The 19,176-nt window shown below is 41.6% G+C and overlaps 3 protein-coding genes across 4 annotated transcripts in view; 2 read left to right on the top strand and 1 right to left on the bottom strand.

Moving 5' to 3' along the window:
• The window catches only part of LOC146972680 (uncharacterized), a 98,452-nt gene that overhangs the window by 22,288 nt on the left and 56,988 nt on the right, over nt 1–19,176 (bottom strand). The window lies entirely within an intron of this gene.
• The window catches only part of LOC146972681 (NACHT, LRR and PYD domains-containing protein 3-like), a 57,417-nt gene continuing 48,761 nt past the window's right edge, over nt 10,521–19,176 (top strand). For both annotated transcript variants that reach the window (XM_085803085.1, XM_085803084.1), the window contains exons 1-3: nt 10,521–10,623; nt 11,365–11,472; nt 11,641–11,748. In XM_085803085.1, coding sequence (XP_085659211.1) covers nt 10,538–10,623; nt 11,365–11,472; nt 11,641–11,748 — 302 coding nt within the window. In that variant the 5' untranslated portion in view covers nt 10,521–10,537. The remainder of the gene's footprint in view (nt 10,624–11,364; nt 11,473–11,640; nt 11,749–19,176) is intronic.
• LOC146972683 (NLR family CARD domain-containing protein 3-like) lies at nt 13,990–18,784 on the top strand. The gene is made up of 5 exons (XM_085803097.1): nt 13,990–15,787; nt 16,178–16,351; nt 16,658–16,831; nt 16,917–16,963; nt 18,208–18,784. The coding sequence occupies exons 1-5, from the start codon at nt 14,031–14,033 to the stop codon at nt 18,738–18,740; spliced, it is 2,685 nt and encodes an 894-aa protein (XP_085659223.1). The 5' UTR covers nt 13,990–14,030; the 3' UTR covers nt 18,741–18,784.

Here is a 19,176-nt window from a genome sequence, read left to right as displayed (position 1 = left end):
CGTTGTCCCTTTAACACTACCCGCCAAGACAGACATTTGGGTTTTTCTTATGTAGGCTAAATAATTTTGTTTATATTAAAACTATAGATCTCTCAGTCCATGACTTTATATGCTTGATGGTTTTTGAAGCCTACAACCTTTTTTTAAAATGAAAGACACTTGATTTCTGAGCATTTACCACTTCATATCAACAACCGTTATAATGGAACAACTTGGGGCTTCATTTTGGAGATGGTGCTACTGCTATCTTAAACCTGCTTTTCTCAAGTGAGCTTATCTTTCATTACCTGCCTTGATGGAACACCACCCTACCTCAGTAACTGTGTTAGCCTGAAAATCTGAAACGTAATATCACTTGCAGATGTTTGGGTCCCATTATTTTTTAGTTCCATTGTCACTCATTTGGAAATCTATTCATGTTAACTCATTAGTACAGTTTTTGTATTTGAATATAATTTGACAGTTACGTGTGTTTTTCATCAGAGATATAAGTCACTTTATGTTTTGGAAAACAGATAGGTGGTTTTACTGCCTATTTGTCACTATCTCACCTTTCAAAAACGGCTACTGTTTGAAATCACAGTTAATATAGCTACTTCTGTTTAATCTCATTTAAGTGTTGTGCTCTTAATGATGTGAGTTTATGTACAAGTGAATAAATACAGTTTACACCACTGCTACAGGAAATATAGCCTTTCTTTAAATAAAACAAATAATTTTAACGTACCTGCATGAAAGAGAAGCTGACCACTTAGCCGCCTGTCACACAGCAAACTCAGCAGATGGGCCTTGAAACAATCTGAGATAGAAAGTAAAAAAAAGTCTGGATTTCACCTCAGATCAGATTTTAACAGAGTTTTTTTTCCGGCTAAGTCAACAACAGCCTACATTAGCATGATGCTCCGCTATGTTGTTAAGCTAAGAATATTCTATGACCAGCTGAAGCAGCAGCTGTTTTTACTTACATCTCCAAAAACATATAAAAAAGCAACATGGATAAACTCGGATGAAACATGTTGTCAGTTTCGTGTAACCAGAAGACACGTTTCTGAAATCTTAACGGTCACTTCCTCCCCTGGAGAAAAAAAAAAAAAAGAAACGAGCGAGCGTTGCTAGGCATCCGGAAACGTATGACGTGACGTGACGCCATGACGTAGTTCTACCGTTGCTCTTTCGCCCGCGAAAACGCAAACCAGCAATGGCCGCGTTTCCCAGATTCGATCTTTCTTAAGGACTTAAGAAGGCTCTTAAGAAGGGTTCGGCTAAGAAGGAGCGCTAAGATACGGGTGTTTCCCAGATGCGTTCTTAACTGCCTTCTTAAGATCACGCCAAAGAAGCTTCTTAAGAAGCTCCTAACGGGAGCTGTCCACCACCACAGTACTGAAACTGAATCAATCGATGCCAGGCAAATCGATTATTAGATCACACGCCACCTATTACGCGCATAAATCACACACAGTGACAAGCGCAGCTGCACCGACGGGCGATGAATAAACCGAAAACGGGATTTCCACTTGTCAAACATGGGGTTAACACAGGTGTCGGCGGGCCTGATTAGAAACTTCTCCGCTGTTGTTGCCGCGTTGGTCACGGGCAGCGACGGACTGGCCGTAGGTGACAAGGCACAGCCGCGTAAAGATGCGGCCAGACGGCTGCGTGACCATGTGATTGATGTGTGTGAAAATAAAAATAAAAATGTGCGCAGGGGCTGGCTGGTTTACAGCCAGACAACTCTAGAAAGGATGAAAACACAAGGTAGCAAATAGCTCACCTCATAGAGTATCCCCACTGCAAGTTGAAGCATTGCTGTGGTCTGGGTTCAAATTCACCCAATAGAAAATGATTTTGGTGGTCAACACGTTTTTCTTTTCTCATCATCACTGAATGATCAATGCTATACATATGTATATAGGCTACATATATGTTTAGGCAGTGGAGTGTTAATGCGTGACAGTCTTTTTAGTGCCAGTATAAAATGGCATGGGAGGATCGGTGTCACGGCTGCCACACTCCGTGACACTGACCCTTGCTTGCGATGCCCCCACCACACCAAGAAGCTGCCCACTGCATAAAAACATGATGCAACAGCGACACTAGGGGTTGATTTAAGAACGGTTGTTTTTGATGTTCATGCAGATATGGCACGTGGATGTGTGCGTAAAAAATATGATAAATGATAGTCATGATGATTAATTTTATTTGTGTGCCTGATGTGCAGAGCACATGTTATTCCTCATATTTAGGTTATTTATTGTTCTTATTTTATTTTTTATCTCTATTTTTTATTTCGGCACATATTTAATATGTTTTAAACATACGATGTGCACTGTTTAAATCTTGCTTAGTGTGATATTGATTTGCCTTGAAAAAGTGCTAAAAAGTCGCTAAGAAGACTCGAAAGAGTGGGTCAGCTCGATCTTACATTTCCTTCTTAGTGAAAGATCTTCTTAAGCTAAGAGCGACTCTGGGAAACACGTTCTTCTTTCACAGCGTTCTTAAGAGCGCTCCAAAGAAGATCTTAGCGCTAAGAGCTTCTTAACAAATCTGGGAAACGCGGCCAATGTTTGTTCAGCCGCTGTGAAGAATGGAGACGTAACTTTCCCTCTTTTGTGACTCATTAGGTCGTTTTTTCGTTCTTCCATTCATTTGGTCTCTTCATAAACCGCGGATTGGTGCAACAAAACCAGACTTAATACATCCATGGTTTTGAGTCAGCCTGGACTAGAAAAGTCTGACTCTGGACTTCATCAGTGGACCGACTTGAGGCAGCATTTTGGAGATATTGCTAGCTTAAACCTGGCTTTCTCAGGTGAGTTTGGCTTTTGGAACACCACCCTGTTACCTTAGTTAACAGGTAGACCCTAACTGTTTTTGCCAGAAAATCTGCAAGTGAATTAACACGTGATATCATTTGGGTCCTATTATTTTACTCATTTGTTTTTCATGGCCTTCATTCCCCTTGGATAACCCATCATTAGCCTATACTTTGTCTCCTGCTTTTCCCATGATAAACCACTAAAACTTTTTTTTGTAGTTTCTTTTTATTCAACCTCCTGTGTTTTATTTCTGCATTTTAGGTCCTGTAAAAACCTTGATAGGCTACATAACATTATGAGAACAGAACACTGCCTGCCTTGCGAGAGAAATTACATGTCTGCTCTGTTTTTGCAGTAAAAATAAAAAAGTAATATTATAGCCTATATAACCAGTGCCCCTCCTCTGTTACCTTAACAGTAACTGCGTTAGCCTAAAAAAATAAATCTAGAAGTCAATAAACACTTGATGCAGATGTTTGGATCCTATTGTAGGCTACTGACGTTGACAGTGTGGGTGGTTTATTGTTTTAAAATGTTCCGGAAAGTTCCATTTCACATCTCACATATCTGATTGGGAATCTTTGGAATGTGAACCCAACTGTCATCAGGAATTCTTATCAGTGCCTATCATGGACATTAATCTATCATGGTTTGTTTTGAAGCTTTCTCTCTGTCTCTTTTTGTAATTTTATCTCCTGTCTTGTTCCGTGGTCTTCCTCCTCCGATTTCCACATGTGTCTTCTTACCTGTGGATGATTATTCCCACCTGTGTGTCGTTGTTGTATTTATCCTGCATTTTCCCTCTGTCTTCATTGGTTCTTTCACACTAGTATTCCTGTCTTACTTTTCCATTTTCCCCTTGGATTACCCATTATGATGTTCAGGCCTCTGCCCCAGTTGTCTGTGACTTATTTGATCATTTTTTCGTTCATCCATTTCATTTGGTTTTATAAACTGCGGGTCGGTGCAACAAAGCCAGACTATGGAAGTCTGTCTTGAGTCAGCCTGGATTAGAAAAGTCTGACTTTGGTCTTCGCCAGTGGACCGACTTGAGGCTTCATTTTGGGGATGGTGGTACCTGGCTTTCTCAGGTGAGTCTTTCTTTATTAGCTGCTTTGGTTGAAACCACCCTGTTACCTCTAACTGTAAATTTTCCCATGATGAACACATCTTTTTTGTAGTTTCTTTTTATTCAACCTCCTATGTCTTATTTCTGCATTATGGGTCCTGTAAAAACCTTGATAACACATTATAGAGTTATTAAACAGAACGCTGCCTTGCGAGAAAAATTATGCATCTGTTCTGCAGTGTTTATGGAGAATGTTTTTATGTTGATACTGTCACCTATACTGATGTTTATGTTGTAGCTACTATTGATGTTATTGTATTAGTAGTAACCTACGTTTAGCCTGTAGCCTACCCCCCTGTTAGGCTACCTCAACTCAACAGCAGCTGTGTTAGCCTGAAAATCTGGAAGTTAATTTTAACACGTGATATCTCTTGCACATGTTTGGGTCCTGTTTTACTCATGTTGACAGTGTGGGTGGTTTGTTGTTTTAAAATTAGTTTATAAAAAGAAACGGACACCAAACGTAGACCGGAAAGTTCCATTTCACATCTCACAGTGACTGATTGCGAATGTTCGGAATGTGAACACAAAGCCATCAGGAATTCTGGTCGGTGCCTATCACGAACATTCATCTATCATGGTTTGTTTGTTTTACTTAAGGCTTTCTCTCTCTCTCTCTCTCTCTCTTTTTTGTAATTTATTTCCTGTCTTGTTCCGTGGTCTTCCTCCTCCGATTTCCACATGTGTCTTCTTACCTGTGGATGATTATTCCCACTTGTGTGTCGTTGCCCTGTATTTTCCCTCTGTCTTCATTGGTTCTTTCATACTAGTATTCCTGTCTTACTTTTCCATTTTCCCTTTGGATTACCCATTATGATGTTCAGGCCTCTGCTTTTCCCTGGATGCCCCAGTTGTCTTCGTTGTTTTTGTTTGTTTTCTTTTTATTTGACCTCCTGTGTCTTCTTTCTGTATTTTGGGTCCTGTTAAAACCTTGACATGTAACACAATATCAGAACAGAGTGCTGCTTTAATTGCGAGAGAAATCATTGCATTTGTGTTAAGAGCTTGTTTTGTTGTTTTGCATTTACAGGAGCTGAATGTGTTGTTCTTCCTTTAATCTGTTTATCTTCTACTGTCTTTCTGCCAACAACAACTCTTAAGAGAACCGGACTTTCAAGATTTCCAGCTTGGGAGGGAACGCAAACCACCTTTATACGTCAGAAGTTGCTCGTGCTTTTGCATTCGTCTTTTCCACATGGCACCGACGCAAACGTTTGGAAGCTGTAAGGTAATGTATCCAACATGATGGTGATTATGGTGTTTTATACTTGAATACAAAGAATGTAAAGCCAGGATCACACTGGATGCATGGTGTAAGTTTTAGGGTTGAATCAGACCTGGGTGTCCAAACTGACTGTCAATCTGCTGCACTGCTGCACTGTCGGCTCTTTTTTTAAACTTATCTTTTGGGAATGTTTGCCTTTATTTCACAGGATTGTGGAAACAGACAGGAGAGGAGAGAGGCTGAGGGAATGACTCGCTGCAGGTTCAGAGGTCAGGAATCGATCCAGTGATCGCTGCTTTGGGCAAAGCCAACACGGCATGTGCTCTTACTGTATAACACTCGACCACCGAGCAACCATCAGACCTGTTATTTGAAGAAGAAAGCTACAGCAGACTGACTGTGCTCATTTAAGGTAAGATGTATAAACTATCAGAAATGTCATCTATCTAACAAAGATGTTTACATGTGATGTTATATTCCAACATGATCCCACTGTCAATATTCATAACAATAAGTGACTTATTATATACAGTTTTGTTGTTAAGACACCATATATCACTGGGCTGTATATCTATTTTGTAACTTTCCTTGCACCGTCAGGAGAAACCTAAAACTAGGTAATAAATAATTATAATAAATGAATTATAATAATAAGAGAGTCTGTGCTATTATGACTGGGATCAATTATTAAATCAAATGACTGAGAACAAATCAGAAGAAAAGGAAAAATCATCAGGAAATGGTTATGATGATGATGACTGGCAGGAGTGAAAATATTGTTTTGATAAATGTGATGATAGTGGAACTGACAGATCAGTGTTGATATGACGGGACAGGTTTGTGGGCGGGTTTTCACTTGACAATAAAAGTGTTTGTCCATCACTGCACACTCATGATGATGAACTGAAAACACATATTTTGAAAATATTTAAACATTGCGAGGTCTCGTTTACACACAGATTCGACGCTTTGCAGACTGTACGTGTACGTGACAGTGTGTGTTTGGTTTTATCGTCTAAAGGTTTGAGTCCTAACATGAGTCAGTGTGAAGATAAAGTTGGAGGAGGGGAGGGAGATGCTCCTCTACCTGAAGACCAGGAGAACCAGAGTGAAGCTCACAGGTAAGATCAGTATGTCCACCTGTTCTCTCACTCTCACAGATATTTATGTCTTGGTTTGCTTTAACTTAACTTAAAGGGATAGTTCACCCTAGAATGATATTTCGCTCATTATCTACTCACCCTCATGTTGACTAAGGGCTGGAAGAAGTCTCAGAGTCCTCCGTCCCTTCTCTGAGTTACAGGGGGTCTTAGCGTAGCAGTGCATTTCAAGGCAACGGTTGTAAAGGGACACCAGAGCTCTTCGTAAAAAAACACACACAAAAAAACATCCAAATACCTCCATGATGCTCGTATGTAATGTCCGTCTTGTGCTGAAGCCCCAAATTGCGTAATTGTCCCGAAAAAAATTAAATAAGTCCACATTCCAAGCATGTTTGTAGCATTAGCTCTGTGTCTGTTGTCCGGTCTTCCGCTGCCAGCGCGCATGCGCAACCAGACTGAGACTCGAGTCGGTCTCAGTGCGAACCTTGCGCATGCGCGCTGGCAGCGGAAGACCGGACAACAGACACAGAGCTAATGCTACAAACATGCTTGGAATGTGGACTTATTTAATTTTTTTCGGGACAATTATGCAATTTGGGGCTTCAGCACAAGACGGACATTACATACGAGCATCATGGAGGTATTTGGATGTTTTTTTGTGTGTGTTTTTTTACGAAGAGCTCTGGTGTCCCTTTACAACCGTTGCCTTGAAATGCACTGCTACGCTAAGACCCCCTGTAACTCAGAGAAGGGACGGAGGACTCTGAAACTTCTTCCAGCCCTTAGTCAACATGAGGGTGAGTAGATAATGAGCGAAATATCATTCTAGGGTGAACTATCCCTTTAACCTCACAAAGAACGTCTCTATTTTAATGACAAATTCTGTCTGACAGCAGCTAAAAAGACAAGGTATCATATGTACTGCTTTCATTATATTGACAAGAACTGGCTCAAAGCCCAGATTAAAACCAGGAAGGAAGGTCAACAGTCAGAAGGACATGAAATGTTTATACACAATGAAAGTGTCTGTTTACAGTTACATTTTCTTGATTCTTTTCTGTCTTTTGATGATTCTCCATTTCTTTCAGTCCTGAGCCGAAAGGTACAGCTTCTCCTTTATCAAAGTTTGTATTCATGAAAAGCATTGGCTCCATGGATTACCCTTCTGACTTCAAAGAGGAAGAGGAAGACCCATCTTCAGAGTAAGTCAGGAGAAACTTTTTTTTTCAGCTTTAGCACAGTAAGACACCCTGAAGAACCAAGCACTGTATCTGTTCAAAGTCTATAGAGATCAGGTAAAGAAGTGTTCATAGTTGGACAGAGCCTCTCTCATATTTAGTAGTAGGTTGCATCATCACTATGGGCAACAGTCCAGTCATCATCACTGATGCATCATGTTTTCTCCACAGGGTCAACCAGGAGATACAGGAGATTTCCACTGGTCCTCAACACCTGGAATCTGTGTTTTTGGTGTGTATTGTATTGTATTGTATTGTATTGTATTGTATTGTATTGTATTGTATTACAAGTGTGTGTTTGAGTGAGGCAGAACACGTCAGGGTGTTGAATATGGGCTTTCACAGCTGGTTGTATATTATCTAGTCGAGTCGAGTCAAATTACTGAATTTTGTTTCCTTTCAGCTTCTCCAGGAGAAGATTTTTACGTTTGTCAAGAAAGAATTTGAAAAGTTCCCAAAGCTTCTGAGTCCAGATTACCCACAATACCTAGCGAGTCAAGCAGGTGAGGATGGGCAGGTGGGTGAAGGTTTAACTGTGCACAAGGGAAGGTCTGCCATGACCTGGACCAAGAGCTGGGTGGAGGACTGAGTCAAGAAAAGATGAATCATCAGATTTTTTCCGATGTATGGAGCAAATCAGCAGGAGTAACCCTAACTTTGGTCTGTAATGTATGGGAATCAGTTCTTGTAATGAAGACTCCTGTTAGAATAAACCATGGGAGCCACCAGTGTTCACCTGTAAATATGCGGAAGTAACCATATGACGATTGCAGCCAAATATTTTTAACGTGATGGGTGAAAATACAAAAACACACACAAAAGAAGACATTGAAAGTTTTGGAGGAATAAGAAGAAGAAGAAATAGCAAATAGCTCAGTATCACTTTAATACTCCTGTATGTCAATAATTGTTTATTATGAAGATGATTAATGGATTAATATACATTTGTATTTGTCCCTGCAGCTCTGAGCTACTGAGAAGTTACAACACTAACTTTCAGAAAACATTCCTTCTCTGGTTCATTGAGCTCAGCCTGATCTTCAGATTATGGCTGATTTCATGAACTAAGAGAGTGTAAGAACACAATTAGCGTTTAACATGTAGCACTAGATATAGACACGTTTTAAAAGTGGTCATTTTTAGAATATAACAGTTGTTAGTAAAGTAAAATATGTATGATACTGTAGTTACATTATTTTCCAATATGTGCAATACCAGAGATCAGCCAGTAGGTGTCACTATTTTACTTAAATGCATTGTTGACAGCAATGAATCATTCTCATTGGATGTTGTTTGGTAAATACATATATACACAGAGAAGATTGTGAAGGGTCTTAATCTATCTATCAAACAAAATAATGATATATCTGTGAAAAAATTGTTTGAATGTATTTCTGTAATGTCTCCTCTGAGTTTTTAAGAGGTAAATAGTTACCATGTAGCACTAGAAGTAAGCAGACACATTTTTGTAGCAGTCATTTTTATAACATTTGTAAAGCTAAATATATTCAAATTTACAACTATACAATACCAAACACCAGTCAGCAGGTGTCACCATTTTAACTGAATGTATTGTTGACACTGAACCGTTCTCATTTGCTTTAATTAGTTTTTTTCACCTCCAGTTAAATCCTGAAATATTAATCAGCCATTATCCAGTCACCAATACAACAAAGTTACCGATATATTTATAAAAAATGTTTTAAAGTGTTAATTCATTATTTGAACTGAATTTAGAAATGTATCTTTATATTATTATATCACTCATTTGGAAATCTACTCATGTTAACACATCACTACAATTTTTTGTATTTGATATTTGTATGTGTCAAAATATCAGATAATTGTCTTTCATAAAATACATTAGTCACTTTCTGCTACAGAAAACAGACTTGTGGCTTTACTGCCTATTTGAGACAGTCAATTTTAAATGTTCCCCTTAGGCTACACCTACGTACATATAAACACATGTACTGTTTGAAAGCTCAGTGAAGGTTTGAATGTATTTATGTAACACCTGTGTTACAGTGTTTAGGGTGTTTGCACTCTTAATGCTGTGGCTTCATGTACAAGTGAATAAAAACCATTTATACCACTGCTACCTGAAGTTTAGAGTTGCACTGATGATGTGAATATGGAAACTGTGATTCTTTTTACTCAATGTACAATATATTTAAAATCAAATATTTGCTGCACAGTGACAACAAACTGGGTGTACTGTACTGTCAACATCCCTTTGTCTAACACAGGCTGAAATACTCTGAGTAAACTGTCTTAGAAACCCTCAGTGGATAGGTGATAACGAGCCAGTGTGAACTGGTAATATGCAGCAGCTGCAGCATCCAGTGTATTTAAAAAAGTTCAAATTCAACAACAGAGCCATTTTGTATTGCTTTGTTACTGGGTGGCTGCAGTGGGGGCTGTCAGTTAGGGGAATTATTGTTCTATTGACTGTATAAAACCAGAATCATATGATCTGCTCGGACTTTGCTATGTGCAATAAATCATAAAAGAGCATCAGTGCAATACAACAAAGTGTGTGGGGAATTTCATTTGGTGGAAAACAAAAGGACATTTGAAAGCTGAGCTCTGTTCATCTGAAGAAACACACTACAAACTTCAGCTTTGAGGTACGTCCACGTTTTTATTTACATTTCAAAGGGAAAATTGTACATTTAACTAACTAATTGTTATAAAGTGCAATGTCTAGTTACTTCCCAGATAGATATGTGGTTTTCGAAACGTGTGATCACTCTAAGTGTGATTAATTTGTACTGAATATACGGTGATCTTAGACATTGTTGCATATGTTTGTTTTTTATTGATCTTAAATGTATAAACCATTTAGATATTAGGGATGGATGGACTAACTATATAATAGTCCATTTATATAATCACCCATCACTCTACACTTGAAAAGACAAAGTAAAAACCTGTTTTTGGAAATATTTTTCCGACCGTTTCCAATCTGAATGTGTTTATTGACAGTGTATTTGGTTTCATCGTCTAAAGGTTTGAGTCCCAACATGAGTCAGTGTGAGGATAAAGGTGGAGGAGGAGAGGGAGACGGTCCTCTACCTGAAGATCAGGAGAACCAGAGTGAAGCTCACAGGTAAGATCAGTATGTCCACCCGTCCTCAACAAGGACTGTAGGAGCCATGAATTGGGTTGTTTGTTGGTTATGTTAAAGGGTTGTTCTGATGTTGTTTATTTTGAGTATTATTTAGTTTATCATATTATGTTAGTAGCGGGTCATATGATCATGGGCGGGGTCTAGTACTTATGTTCACCTTTGTTTCAGAGAGGGGGGATAGGTTGTTGACCGCTATCTCCGCTATTTTTGTTGTTTTTCGTTTATTACTGGGATTACTTTTGTACACTTTATCATGAGTTAACTTCTTTTGTTTGGTCAATAAACACTTTAGTTCTGAAATCTCAGTGAGTTTCTTTCTGTTAGTGCGTCCGACATGCCCATGCTTAGCCTCTCAGCGGCTCTTTAGGCTGAAGTCGCTTCAAAGACACGATTCAGAAAAGTCTGTGTCCAACTCCAGGAACAAATATTTGAGCAAACTTCATAAAATAAGTTCTATTTGGCAGCAGCTAAAAGACAAGGTGGGTAACTGGCTCAATGCCCCAGTCATAAGGATAGGTCGACAGTCATAAGGACATGAAAAGTTTTTACCAATAAAACAAGTAAATAAGTAGCAGGTGTTCAGAGGTCAAGTGTTTATATTGAAGGTATGAAGGTGTTGTTCTGCCATGATTGCACATTTGTGAAAAGCAGTAAAATTTCTGTTTAAAGTGACATTTTTTGTTTCTTTTCTGTCTTTTGATGATTCTTCATTTCTTTCAGTCCTGAGCAGGAAAGATCAGTTTCTCCTTCACCAAGCCACGTGTCCATGAGGAGCAGCAGATCCAAGGGTTTCCCTCCTGTTTTCAAAGATGGAGATCCATCTTCAGAGTAAGTCAAGAGAACCTTTTCTAGCACCACTTCTGTTAATGGGAACAAGTATAGTACATTATATAAAACTGTTATTACTCCACTGTTTTTATTTTTATTTTACAGCCTCATTGTCCATCTGTTCTGATTTGTCACAATCTCTCTTTGTTGATTCTCCATTTCTTTCAGTCCTGAGCAGGAAAGGCCAGTTTCTCCTTCACCAAGCCACGTGTCCATGAGGAGCAACAGATCCAAGCGTTTCCCTCCTGTTTTCAAAGAGGAAGATCCATCTTCAGAGTAAGTTAAGAGAACCTTTTCTAGCACCATTTCTTTTAAAGCTATGGTCTACGATTTGAAAGAGGATGAGAAAATTTTGAAAAAAGCACCTCTCACACACCCCCGTCCCTCCCCTCCGAGCTCGTATGGCCCGCCCCTCGGGGCCTCCTCGCGACATGCCCGCCCCTCACAGAGCAGACTGCAGAGCGGAGCAAGCAACAAGCCTGCTGCCCGCAGAAACCAAACGAGGCTTTGAATGCGGAGTAAAATGTCATATTCACAGTCACAACTTCCACAATAAAACCAAAGATTACCTGTTAAACATAAACTCAGCACCGCCGCTGCAGCCTGGGTCTCTCTGCACCTCTGCACCGCGGCGCCGCGGAGCTCCAAGCCCAGACTCTTCCTGCTCCTCTTCCCCAGACACAGGACCCTGTCCTGGGTCACCCAGCGCGAGGAGTCTCCCTGTAGCATGAGGCTGTGCTCTAGCCTACTAATAGCGGCGGCGCCAGTCCCGATGCCAGTCGCCGTCGTCGCCGCCCCCGGCAACGGGACCGCGGCGACCGCTGGTACGAGCGGCGCCGCCATTAGCACAGCCTCATGCTACAGGGAGACTCCTCGCGCTGGGTGACCGGCCACAGGGTGCTGTGTCTGGGGAAGAGGAGCAGGAAGACCGGGGCCTGGAGCTCCGCGGCGCCGCAGTGCAGAAAGACCGCTCAGGCTGCGGCTGGAAGCGGCTGTGTGTCGGGGAGAGGAGGAAGACCAGGAGCTCAGCAGGGCCGCGGTGCAGGGTGCAGAGCACCCCGGTCAGGCTGCGGCTGGAAGCGGCTGTGTGTCGGGGAGAGGATCAGGGAGACTCGATCGACGCAGCACTGGTACCGGTACAAACGGCAACACATTCTGTGCTTCTGTACTGTGCTTCTCTAAATCCTAGTGGGGCTTTTTTTCGGCAGACCGACCGGGGGTGGGGGGCAGCAGGCGCTGAATTGGTGGGTTCATGTGTCTGTGGCTGAGCAGTTCAGAGCGGTTACAACTACTTGTAGTTTCTAAGCGGAGGGGGTGGGGACGAGGCGGGTCGAGGAGGAGCAGGCGAGACGAGGGGATTGGGTGGAGGGTACGAGCCAGTGGGAGCCGGACGGGGCGCGCGGCGCCCATTGGTCAATTTCTATGCAGGCCCACGGCTGATAGACTGAATGGATTTTTTTCGTTCTTTTTGCTATTTATATTGTGTATATCGGACCACAGGACCATAATCGCCATATAAACGATGTTAATAATAATTACCAATGCTCCAAATTGTAGACCATAGCTTTAATGGGAACAACAATAGTTTATTATATAAAACTGTTATTACTCCACTGTTTTTATTTTATTTTACAGCCTCATTGTTCATCTGTGTGTAAAATGGGGAAGGGAACAGTGACATTCAGCGTTCATATTCTAGTTTGTTGCGCTCACTCGCACTCACACCTCACGTCGGCAAAGTGACGGTGGCCTGAGAAAAAAAACCTCTGCGAAACCAGTATCAGAAATGGCTCCAATAAACAAATGTAAACAAACCATTCTGAGCTAAAAGAAAGCTTTCATTTGTATGCGATTGTGATAAGACTTCATGTATTTATGAAAGCAATATTTGATTTTTGCTAATAAAAAGCCAAAGTTTTGAGTAAGTTTAATCATCCACGTGCGCATTCTTTGTTGTGCTTTTTTCATCCTTGAGAGTGTCTTTTGTTGTTAGAATAAAATAATTTTGTTTTACCAACCCCAGAGGTGTGCATTTGAGTCCTTCTTGTTGTGAGATCAGGTAAAGCAGTGCACAATGTTAGCTAAACAAGTGAGAATGTTAGGTTAGGAGAGGAGGTACTGTACTCTCTGGAGATCATCGAACAACAACCCTGCCTCTCTCATATTAGGTTGTACCCTTAATTTGGGTAGCAGTGCAGTCGTCATGAGGAATTTCCTTTGGGATGAATAAAGTATATATCATCACTAATGCATCATATTTTCTCCACAGGGTCAACCAGTTCCTGAGGACAATGAAGGAGGAGGAGCTGGTGGACTCTCGGCAGAACCAGCCAATGAAGAGAATAGAGTTGATGTTCAGTAAGATATACCTTAAAAGGTTCCATCAAGTCACTCTTAGCTGTTCGCACTCCTGTAAACCTTGCAGTTTTTTTGATGAATCATCTTTTGATGTTGTACAAGCACCGTACATCTGTACAATATGAAGTCTTATACAATATTTGTCCTTTTTCTTTGTAGGCTCACAAGCTGCAGTTTGTCAACGTAAACTCAAATCTAACATGAAGAAGAAGTTTGAGTGTGTGTTTGAGGGCATTGCAAAAGCAGGAAAACCAACATTTCTGAACCAGACATACACAGAGCTCTATATCACAGAGGGAGGGAGTGGAGAGGTCAATGATGAACATGAGATCCGACTGATTGAAACAGCATCCAGGAAACCAGACAAACCAGAGACAACCATCAGATGTGAGAACATCTTTAAACCTGTACCAGGAAAAGTTGAACCAATGAAAACAGTGATGACAAAGGGAGTGGCTGGCATTGGGAAAACAGTCTTAACGCAGAAGTTCACTCTGGACTGGGCTGAGGACAAAACCAACCAGGACATACACTTCACATTTCCCTTCACCTTCAGAGAGCTGAATGTGCTGAAAGAGAAAAAGCTGAGCTTGGTGGAACTTGTTCATCACTTCTTCTCTGAAACCAGAGAAGCAGGAATCTGCAGGTTTGATCAGTTCCAGGTTGTCTTCATCCTAGATGGTCTGGACGAGTGTCGACTTCCTCTGGACTTCCACAGCACTGAGATCCTGACTGATGTGACAGAGTCCACCTCAGTCAACGTGCTGCTGACCAACCTCATCAGGGGGAACCTGCTTCCGTCTGCTCGCCTCTGGATAACCACACGACCTGCAGCAGCCAATCAGATCCCTCCTGAGTGTGTTGACATGGTGACAGAGGTCAGAGGGTTCATTGACCCACAGAAGGAGGAGTACTTCAGGAAGAGGTTCAGAGATGAGGAGCAAGCCAGAGAGATCATCTCCCACATCAAGACATCACGAAGCCTCCACATCATGTGCCACATCCCAGTCTTCTGCTGGATCACTGCTACAGTTCTGGAGGAGCTGTTGAAGACCAGAGAGGGAGGAGAGCTGCCCAAGACCCTGACTGAGATGTACATCCACTTCCTGGTGGTGCAGTCCAAACTGAAGAAGGTCAAGTACGATGGAGGAGCTGAAACAGATCCACACTGGAGTCCAGAAACCAAGAAGATGACTGAGTCTCTGGCAAAACTGGCTTTTGAGCAGCTGCAGAAAGGAAACCTGATCTTTTATGAATCAGACCTGACAGAGTGTGGCATCGATATCAGAGCAGCCTCAGTGTACTCAGGAGTGTTCACACAGATCTTTAATGAGGAGAGAGGCCTGTACCAGGACAAGGTGTTCTGCTTTGTCCACCTGAGTGTTCAGGAGTTTCTGGCTGCTCTTCATGTCCATCTGACCTTCGCCAACTCTGGAGTCAATCTAATGTCAAAAGAGCAATACCCCTCTCTGTGGTCCTGGCTGTTTGTAGACAAAACCACATTATTTTACCAGAGTGCTGTGGACAAGGCCTTGCAGAGTCCAAACGGACACCTGGACCTGTTCCTCCGCTTCCTCTTGGGTTTGTCACAGGAGACCAATCAGTCTCTCCTATGTGGCCTGGTGACAAAGACAGTAAACAGTTCACAGATCAATGAGGAAACAATCAAGTACATCAAGAAGAAGATCAGTGAAGATCTGTCTCCAGAGAAAAGCATCAATCTGTTCCACTGTCTGAATGAACTCAATGATGGTTCTCTAGTGGAGGAGATCCAGCAATACCTGAGTTCAAGACGTCTCTCCACAGATAAACTGTCTCCTGCTCAGTGGTCAGCTCTGGTCTTCATCTTACTGTCTTCAGATAAAGACCTGGACGTATTTGACCTGAAGAAATATTCATCTACAGAGGATGCACTTCTGAAGCTACTGCCAGTCGTCAAAGACTGCACTAAAGCTCTGTAGGTTAAAATAACTACATGGTAGGGCTGACCCAAAAAATTCGAAGCTTCGTTCGTTGCCATGGTAATCGATCATGAAAGTCTGTGATCGATTTTTTTTTATTTGTTCCTTTTTTTCCTTTTTGACACCTGTTCTCATCGGCAATTGTTACATTAAAATGATTAGGCTACTTGGCATCCTAGAAACCTGCCTGATTTTGGAGATATGCAGTGATTGTTTGCCATTACTTTCATTATTCCCGCTTCGATCGCACCCCCCCTCCGCCCCCCCCGATAATCGATTTTATGTCCGCGAAGCTTCGATTATCAAAATATGATAATCGGGACAGCCCTACTACATAGATAACTCTTTTTTTTAAAAATCTGACAATTTTTGTGCTCCTTCTTCAGGCTGAGTTGCTGTAACCTGTCAGAGAAAAGCTGTGAAGCTCTGGCCTCAGTTCTGTGTTCCCAGTCCTCCAGACTAAGAGAACTGGACCTGAGCAACAACGACCTGCAGGATGCAGGAGTGGAGCTGCTCTGTGGTGGACTGCAGAGTCCACACTGCAAACTGGAAACTTTGAGGTCAGGATTCATGTTTTTGTTCGACTGATGAGCATTTGAAGCCAGGATTGGACGGGATAGGTGTGGGGAAAAACAAATCAATAAAATGGCTAATATTAGAGTAACTTTATGCTTATTTGCATATTTATTTTCTGAGCAAGAATTTCCCACTTCCTCTGTAGGTCAAGTTTAAATAGATTAGAAATCTTTTCAAATGTGCTATTTTTTCTGGCAAAACACCTCTTTGTAAATTAGCTTGTTGAGAGTGTATCTATCAGGCTTAGAAAGCTTTTTTTTGCCTCTCACAAAGTGTGTGTGTGTGTGTAGGCTGTCAGGCTGTCTAATCACAGAGGAAGGCTGTGCTTCCTTGGCCTCAGCTCTGAGCTCCAACCCCTCCCATCTGAGAGAGCTGGACCTGAGCTACAACCATCCAGGAGACTCTGGAGAGAAACTTCTCTCTGCTGGACGGGATGATCGAAAATGGAGATTGGAAAAACTCAGGTATGAGCAGATAAATCCTACAGCTGCCTCCTCTCAGTGGGGTTTGTACGTTATTTTTTGATAATGGTCTTTGTTTTTGCCCCAGATTGGACCATGATATCTCTCAGTCAATGTCGCCTGGGCTTAGGAAGTGTAAGTGTGCTTTTTTGAGATGATGATGAAAATAGTTCACAATTAATTTTTTTAATTAGGAAATTGTTTGGATGAGGGGTGGCCTGCAATGGCCAATGGAGAACCAACTGTCAACATGTTTTCATAAAATGCACACAGATGACCCATCCTTACCCTTCTTTGATCTCATTCAGCTTTAAAGCCTACACATCACGTATGTTAATTAACTGGTTTCCGTCTGATAGTTTGTTTGTTAGTTAGACTTGGTTAGCAACCTATAGCTACTATGTGAACATTGCTGTTGTAAAATTTGAACTTCATTTGAACACTCAACTTCTTACAGCACAGAGGCCTAAGCCATTTTCAGACTAGTCTAGTCTACGATCATTGGTTTTATTCATCAAATTTTGTACAGTAGATCTTATTTCAAAAGATGGGCTACATATACGTAAGTGATGCAATTTCCATAATGTATCCCATTAGGCACTATGGTCACATTTAAATAATTTATTTACAATATAAAGGTAACAATTTTACCAAAAATGCCCCCAAAAATCATGATCCAGGGGCCAAAATTGCCCCCAAGGATTTGAAACAAATATATTTATATCTGTACATTATCATAATTTTATTTTCATTAATTTACCGTCGCGTCATCGCCTGATGTCGACTTAATGTAATGTAAACGAGATTGCGCTGATACGGAGAGTCATGTGACAGACAGCAGGGCAGTGCTGCAGCTGCCGTGCTGTGATGGACCTGATCAGGTCCTGATCAGACTGGCAGTGGCCCACAGTCACAGGAAGTTGTAGCTTTGCGGGCGGTGGGGGGGGGGATCCTCTCTTTGACTTCGATGCTCGAGACCATGACGTAATTTCGATCGATTTCGATAAAAAATCGAAATCAGGACCTGATTCGATAAAAAATCGAAATCGTGACACCCCTAGTCTGCATGGATGAAATGGAATTATATCCAAACGATCAAAGGACCTGGGCTATCATGGTGTATCATAAAATGCGTCTGGCCATTATTTGATGCTGTATCTCCAGTATGGGAGATTGTTGCCATATTCCCTGCAGCTTGGCTGGTTGGCAGAGGCAAACAACAGTGAGGCACTAATTCTGGTGTACAACTAATTTCACAACAAATTCTAAGCAACGTAAAAAAAAAAATTAAAAAGAAGAAGAAGAAGTAAATTTATAAGCATGATAAGTGTTAGTCATTTTAGAAACAGCTTTATAAAGTTATATTTTCTCTCCATCAGATGCCTATGAACTCACACTGGACCCAAACACAGCACACAGAAAACTCATACTCTCAGAGGGCAACAGGAAAGTTACAATGGGGATGGAGGAGCAGCCGTATCCTGATCATCCAGACAGATTTGACTACTGGGAACAGCTGCTGTGTACAGATGGTTTGACTGGTCGCTGTTACTGGGAAGTTGAGTGGGTTGGACAGGTTTACATAGGAGTGACATACAAAGGGATCAGAAGGAGAGGGGAGAGTGACGACTGCTGTCTTGGGCAGAACGATCAGTCCTGGAGTCTGAGCTGCTTTGGTAAAGATTTTTCTGTCCGGCACAAAAACGAAACATTGTCGTTCCGTAGACGCCAGTCTAGAAGAGTTGGGGTGTACCTCGACTGGGATGCTGGCACACTGTCTTTCTACACCATCCCCTCTGACAAACTGATCCACATCCACACTTACCACACCAAGTTTACTGAGCCGGTCTACCCTGCTTTCAGGATTAAGACAGGACCTTTCAACTCCTCAGTGTGTTTGCATGAGATATGAAGTAGGTTCACCAGGGCTAGACACTGTTGCCTCACCACAGTTGTAAAGAGTGGTTGTCTGAGTTTCCTTAGCTTTTCTGTCACCTCAAACCAGCCTGTCCAATGTCATCTGATAATCTCCCAAATGTTTTCTACCACAGAGCTGTTGTTCACTTTTCTTGTTTGTACAACATCTAGCCTATTGCACGTCTGCACGACCTGGGTGAGGGAACTTGCCTCTGTTGCTCACCCTGAGGTTCCTCCACTTTTTCCCAGCTAAAGGTTTTCTTGGGAGTTTTTCTTCAGTCGATGTCAGGGTCTAAGGGCAGAGGATGTTGTAAGGATGCTATGTAAAGCCCTCTGAGAGAAAATGTTTGTAAAAATGGACTGTACAATTTTATTTGTATTTGCCTTGCCTTGCCACTTGCTTTATTGTTTTATATCCATTGTAAAATCAG

This window comes from Trachurus japonicus, chromosome 16 (assembly GCF_045865225.1).
Source record: "Trachurus japonicus isolate A0001 chromosome 16, Traja_1.0".
Taxonomy (NCBI): Eukaryota; Metazoa; Chordata; class Actinopteri; order Carangiformes; family Carangidae; genus Trachurus; species Trachurus japonicus.
The sequence above is the reverse complement of the archived record's forward strand: the minus strand, read 5'-3'. Positions and strand labels throughout refer to the sequence as shown.